This window comes from Quercus robur, chromosome 6, assembly GCF_932294415.1.
Source record: "Quercus robur chromosome 6, dhQueRobu3.1, whole genome shotgun sequence".
NCBI classification, from domain to species: domain Eukaryota; kingdom Viridiplantae; phylum Streptophyta; class Magnoliopsida; order Fagales; family Fagaceae; genus Quercus; species Quercus robur.
The window spans coordinates 8,726,620-8,733,377 of NC_065539.1; the positions used below are offsets into that span (position 1 = coordinate 8,726,620).

Sequence of the window (6,758 nt, forward strand, 5' to 3'; positions counted from 1 at the left end):
TCACTCAATTTCAAATACATTCAATTTCAAGAAGGGGATTCCATCAAAGATAAAATGGACCTTGGATAAACAACATGGTTTGTAGCATGTCAGAGTCAGAGTCATTGAAGAACCAACAGGCCAGGAAACTCAACAGCAACGATATAAAAAAGGCTTAAACAGACTAATTTATGGGCTTATATGTTGAGCAATATAGCGTCAACATTACAAATTATATTGAGGATATTAGTGCTTCCACTAATTTATATATGTAAGGCTCGCTGTACCAAACAATAACTAAAAACAAATAATACAAGCTCAAATACTAGCGAGGAAAATTAGGTTATGGTCCAAAGTTGTGATATCAAACACAATGCTCAATTAAGACAACAGGTTTACTTGCTTCCATGTAGTCTCCATAATCTCCAGTACTACTTGGTCTCCGAATGTATCTATAGTAAATATACTGCAAAATGATCTATTTGTAATAAATATATTGACCCTCAGATCTCTTATTCAACAATTAAAGATTTTACTAGTTGAGCTAACTGGAACCCATCATATATATAGAGTGTAGAGCAGTCCTGCTTTTAAAATAAACATTTTTCATGGGCTGGGTCATTTTTGCCAAATAACCTCCCCACCACCCAAGCACAAAATGACCATGTTGCAAGCCCAAGAAGTCTTCATGAAGTCCATAAACAACATTATCAATCATGGCCTTTCTTCGTCCCTTTGGTTATTAATTGGGCCGTTACGGATTATTTGCAGGACAAAGGGGCTGTTTTGGCTCTGGGTATGGTTTTCTATAGGTCTCTCTTGTAATTTTACATAAACCTGGCTCATATAATAAGATCAATTAATTGATCTCGATGCCAATTGGAACCGTTAGTGATTCAACTTGAGAGGGACGAAAATTGTGTGGATTATTCCCAAGAGGATTCATCTGTTGACCAAAGGAAACATTCGGCCTTTCATGGTGATGAATATAGGTGCTTGTCCATTCTTGCCAATGTTGATTTTGACCATTGTATAGTTGAAAGTTGAAACTCTTGTCCCGGTTGACCATGATATAGTCGATATTCTTTGCCCATTTTACTATCCATATTCACTCAAGGATTAGGGCCTGGCCCATTCTTTCATATTAGAGGTATTAGGTTGTGTATAATGTTTCTCAAAAAAAAAAAAAAAAAAGTTGTGTGTATAAGCCCAGGAGACCCAATTGTATTACTCAGCCAATTTGGTTTGTGTGTTTCCATTACTCATTACTTAAATTTCATGGGCCCCACCACATGAATTATTGCTTGGTTTGATTTTTGTTTTCAATTTTCATAACTCATATCTCAAAAGAGAATGAGTAGTGAGATATGAGAAAACCTTTTGAGAGTTTTCAGATATTAGGAAATTAAGTTAAGTGGCATTTTTGTAAATAACTCTACTCAAATGGGGCCCAACACCAACAAACAATTCAAGACCACACAAAAATTTCATGTATTATCTATGATTTGGTACAATATAAAAAATAGATTAAAACAATTCTGGGTGGTAAATATAAGCTTAAAATGCAAAACTCACCTTCTAAGTTTTTTCAAAATTTATTTCAGTTCTCTAACTTTGCTTTCGTTTATTTTGGTCCTCTAAGTTTCAAATTTTTTCAATTAAGGTCTTTTTGTCAACTTTTATTAAAAAAATTTGAAAAAAAAAATGTGAAAAATACTTTTAAATCATTAATTGAATTTTTTTTTAATTAAAAAAATTTGAAGAAAAATTTAAAAAATTTAAAAATTAACAACAAAATATAACAAAAGTTTATGGAAAAGTTTTAATTGAATAAAGTTGAAAGTTAAAGAACTGAAATGAATTTTGCATTTTAGCCTAAATATTAATAACTTGGAAAATTGAACTTGGTGATATCTAATACCTCTTTGGACTAAAGGTCTGTTTGAATACCGCTTATTTCTGAAAACACTATAACAAAATAATTTTTAAACTATGAATAGTGCCCGTGGACCCAGATTTATTTATTTATTTATTTTTGTACTTGTGGGTCCCGTGAATAGTGCACGGGACCCAGGAAAAACACAAATGCCTATTCACGGGACCCAGGAAAAACACAAATGCCTACTGACAGGACGCTATCCAAACTCCCACTAAATAATATTTACCACCGAGAAAAAAAATTTATGTTGTACCAAATCATAGATAAAACACGAAATTTTTGTACCCTATCTGAAAAGTTCAAAAGCCAAACTGCTTTATATTCTCTAAAATAAAAATAGAACCAATCTTATCAAAGAAAGCAGGATATAAAGTTGAGCCAATAATTGCACTATAGTCCATATATTACCAACAAATCAAATCACTCAATTTCAAATACATTCAATTTCAAGAAGGGGATTCCATCAAAGATAAAATGGACCTTGGATAAACAACATGGTTTGTAGCATGTCAGAGTCAGAGTCATTGAAGAACCAACAGGCCAGGAAACTCAACAGCAACGATATAAAAAAGGCTTAAACAGACTAATTTATGGGCTTATATGTTGAGCAATATAGCGTCAACATTACAAATTATATTGAGGATATTAGTGCTTCCACTAATTTATTTATGTAAGGCTCGCTGTACTAAACAATAACTAAAAACAAATAATACAAGCTCAAATACTAGTGAGGAAAATTAAATTATGGTCCAAAGTTGTGATATCAAACACAATGCTCAATTAAGACACAACAGGTTTACTCGCTTCCATGTAGTCTCCATAATCTCCAGTACTACTTGGTCTCCGAATGTATCTGTAGTAAATATACTGCAAAATGATCTATTACGTGTTTATTAAGGTAGCATAATAATAATGACGATGATAATAATGATGATGATGATGATGATAAAGCAAAATTAAGTTTTTTCCAGGAACTTAGCAAAGGATACAAATAAATCAAGCGCCACGCAGACTATAGCATCCAACAACCAAGGCATATTAGCTTTGATTTTATCCCATTCAGTGGTCCTTACAAGAATACTGCATAGTAGTAATTAACAACAATAAATATGAGGGACCAAATATAGAAAGAACAAGCTTTTGAGGGAGAGAGAGAGAGAGAGAGAGAGAGACCTTGCCACATAGGTAACATTGGCAACTAGTGCAAAAATGAACATGAGAGGATTCAAGCCCTGAAAAATTACAATGCAAAGAGTCTTCAACAATTGGAACAATCACTACAATATATTGAAGATATTGTTTGAAAGCAAGAAAGTGGTAAGAGCATCACCTCTACATTTCCTCTTTTAATCTGGCCAATATGTGCAATAACTTTGTTAGGGACAAAATCTTAATAAAAATGAAAACGAAAAATGAAAGTAGCTAAAAAGGCAATTTGAAATGATACTTGCATTTAACCATATCTGAGGGAGTCGGCCACCCATGTAAATAGCAGCCATTAGCCATCCCAACGATTGCCCTAAAACATTCTCTGCCCCTTGTTCCTGTTATATATAGTGGCCTAGTAGTAAGAACTTTAGGAAAAAAAAAGGCCTTAATGTAGTTATATGCTGAAGTATCACCAATCATACATGTAAGAGCTTCCTCCCAGTGAGTCCCACGTATGCTTGGATCAAACCGTTACTCTTTACGGGCAAGTTGAGTGATGTAGCTAGAAATGTTCCATAACCTACCTGTAACAGGTGCCATGGTGCACCAACATATAACAAAAGTGATTTTAGAGGTTTAACAGTTTGAATCAATGTGATGCTATAATTTCATTATTTAAATGATGTCGCTACATAAATGTGTGGTAATGTATCCCACAATTAGCACAATTAATTAGGGATTACATCTTATGAAGCAGAGGTTATTAATTTGTATCCCCCTTCCCCCCTTTTGACCAAAAACTCAATTATAAATTTTTTTTTTTTTTTTTTTAAAGTGTAGAAATTTAAACATAAATGAATATTGATCAATAATGAAACATAAAAGTAAAACTGGAAGAGCAATTATACAGCACTCTCTCTAAAGAGAATAAAGTTGATGCATATACATTGTCCTAAAAAGTAAAAACACCAATTTTGGTTTGTATAATTGGCTGAATGAGCAAAAGCATGCTTGATTTGATATGTTGGAGACTTACTGATCTTGGTATTGGCCTAGGTTGGCTAGCAGATGACTTAGATGCAGTTGGAGCTGCCTCATCCTCAGATGATGAGTCACTGTTAAGCGCCATTGTGGAAGGACCACTTTTGGCCGCCCTGAGATAGGTTCGAAATGGTGGAGTGCCACTGCCTGCCAAAGATCTGGCTGACCTGTGCAAAATTCAAAGCAATAGTTTTGCTCATTGTAGTACTAATTAAACAAATTAATTTCATAATTAATCCAGTAATTTAGCGCTAAACATATCAAATGATGGAGTAATTATTTAGTACTACAGGAGCAATACTCCCTCCTCTGACATAATAGTGGGCAACGTTAATTATTCATGTTAGAGTGAGAGGCCTTGTTCCCAAATTACTGAATAATTTTCCTACATAATGACATATATACAAAGAGAAAAAAATGCTATATATACATACATATAGTAGTACTCTCTTTGAGTAGTGGTTTTTGGTGAAGCTCTAGGAATCGGAATGCTTGAATCATCTGACTTATCGGGCCTCAATGGTTTTTTCTTGTCTTCAGCCTAAAATAATAACAAACTTTTTATAGTCCTGTTAAAAAAGGTTGGTTATATGAAAAAACCTTTTGAATAGATTTAGGTACAAGGAAATTAAATTGTACCTCATGTTTAGAATTGATCTGTCGGTACTTCAACCGTCTAGGAATGTAGTCATAGTACACACACTGGAATACTAAGACTAAAGTACTTATTGTGTAAAGCTGCAAGAAAAACAAAATAATAATAATAATATCAACAACAATACCTGGTTCCATCACAAAAATTAGCAACTTGGGCTAGCAGAAGCTAATCTCAACCCAAACACTAGCTACAGTAGGTGAATTTGGGTCAAAGTTTTGGTCCAAACATGAGATTGGGATTGGATTGAAAAAAAATTTATATATTCAAGAACAATTTCTTTTTCTTTTTCTTTTTTGTGGTCAGGACAGGAATTACTGTTCATGCCATCTTTTTCCACAATTTGAAGTTGTTACAGGATCCTTTTCACCTTTTGCTAAAATTTTCTTAGCCAGTATTATTACCACACCAGACAACCAAACCCAACCATGCCTAACCAGCAACCATGAGGTTGAACCGGGCCACTCAAAATCTTTAGGTTAGCTTCGTTCCAAACAGACCTACCCCAATTGCATCCTTAACTTATGTTGTCATGGTTTCCATTATTTGCAGCAGAAAGTGAAATCATAAAGAAAATCTAGGATTCATAGTCTTTAAATAGAACATGCATACTCCAACAAAAATACCTGGGTCCATCACAAAAATTAGCAACTTGGGCTAGCAGAAGCTAATCTCAACACAAACACTAGCTACAATAGGTGAGTTTGGGTCCAAACATGAGATTGGGATTGGATTGAAAAAAAAATTATATATTCAAGAACAATTTCTTTTTCTTTTTCTTTTTTGTGGTCAGGACAGGATTGCTGTTCATGCCATCTTTTTCCACAATTTGAAGTTGTTACAGGATCCTTTTCACCTTTTGCTAAAATTTTCTTAGCCAGTATTATTACCACACCAGACAATCAAACCCAACCATGCCTAACCAGCAACTATGAGGTTGAACCGGGCCACTCAAAATCTTTAGGTTAGCTTCGTTCCAAACAGACCTACCCCAATTGCATCCTTAACTTATGTTGTCATGGTTTCCATTATTTGCAGCAGAAAGTGAAATCATAAAGAAAATCTAGGATTCATAGTCTTTAAATAGAACATGCATACTCCAACTCAGATAGTGCTATTACCAGAGCCGTATAATACTGTGTTGGCAACTGCATAAAAAGCATTAAAAAACAAAAATCAGAAGATGTTACTATTTTTCTTTTAAGTAAATAAAAATGGAAAGAAGAAATTGTTTATGAGGACCAAAATGAAAATACCACACACAAGTTGATAAAAGTGCATTTTGATAAAATAAAAAAAAAAATTTCCAGACAGTGGCACAGCACAGCACAACACAACACAACACAACCGCAGTCTGGACCGCTAAAACTAACAAACAATAATGGAATGGTTTACAGTTTTCTCAGCCTCACACTCACCGTCGCTGGTTCTAGCAGACAACCCACCAGATTGAAAATATCACTGCATCAAGAACAACAACAACAACAACAAAAAAAAGGCCCAAAAATTAAACTTTTTCGTTTTGTAAATAATAAATAAAAAGAAGAAGAAGAAAAGAATGTCAAGAACTCTTTTTTATGTTCTTGTTTGTGTGTGTGTGCATGTGTGTTTGTAAGTATGGGAGGAGAAGAAAGTACAAACCCAACAACCCAAGTGAGTAGAAAAGTAAGAGAAACTCCATGGCCAGTTTTTGTCTGGAAATTGGTGATGATTTGAGGGATTTCTGCCACACCCCAACACACTAGACTAATAAGGCCAAAACCGAAGGAAAAATCATCTTTTACATTGCAAAGGCAGTCTTTAAAATATTTCTCCACCCAACGCACACAGGGTTTCTGCTCTTTTACACAATAAGAGAGCTGCATTTTCTCTCTCTCTTTCTCTCTCTTGTGTTTTGTTGTTTCTTACTAAAGAAAGAGGCTATATTGAACTTGAAATTTATGTAGGAAATAGGAAACTTAAGACTTATATGCAAACGCAGTATGTCTCTATCCC

General features: G+C 34.2%; 1 protein-coding gene across 3 annotated transcripts; it reads right to left on the reverse strand.

The window, feature by feature from the left end:
- On the reverse strand, nucleotides 1-6,758 carry LOC126732607 (probable vacuolar amino acid transporter YPQ3). Of its 3 annotated transcripts, none has more exons than XM_050435552.1 (12): nucleotides 6,405-6,747; nucleotides 6,182-6,224; nucleotides 5,885-5,911; nucleotides 4,748-4,846; nucleotides 4,543-4,649; nucleotides 4,104-4,275; nucleotides 3,550-3,651; nucleotides 3,370-3,462; nucleotides 3,249-3,269; nucleotides 3,092-3,150; nucleotides 2,908-2,998; nucleotides 1-457 (listed from the first exon to the last, which is right to left on the reverse strand). In XM_050435552.1, exons 1-12 carry the CDS (start codon nucleotides 6,626-6,628, stop codon nucleotides 344-346), a joined length of 1,152 nt encoding a protein of 383 aa, XP_050291509.1. In that variant the 5' UTR covers nucleotides 6,629-6,747; the 3' UTR covers nucleotides 1-343. The 3 variants fall into 3 exon arrangements, with proteins under 3 accessions (XP_050291509.1, XP_050291511.1, XP_050291510.1); XM_050435553.1 differs by lacking the exon at nucleotides 1-457 and adding an exon at nucleotides 2,292-2,797 and having other exon boundaries at nucleotides 6,405-6,719; XM_050435554.1 differs by lacking the exon at nucleotides 5,885-5,911 and having other exon boundaries at nucleotides 6,405-6,758.

What these genes read in the sequence shown, in the direction of transcription:
- LOC126732607 (XM_050435552.1), bottom strand. Translation starts at nt 6,628, where the DNA reads ATGCAGCTCTCTTATTGTGTAAAAGAGCAGAAACCCTGTGTGCGTTGG. An exon ending in AGATCAATTCTAAACATGAG is followed by an intron (nt 4,650 to 4,747) that starts GTACAATTTAAT and finishes TTATTATTTTAG; the next exon opens with GCTGAAGACAAGAAAAAACC. An exon ending in TCCCTCAGATATGGTTAAAT is followed by an intron (nt 3,270 to 3,369) that starts GCAAGTATCATT and finishes CATATTGGCCAG; the next exon opens with ATTAAAAGAGGAAATGTAGA.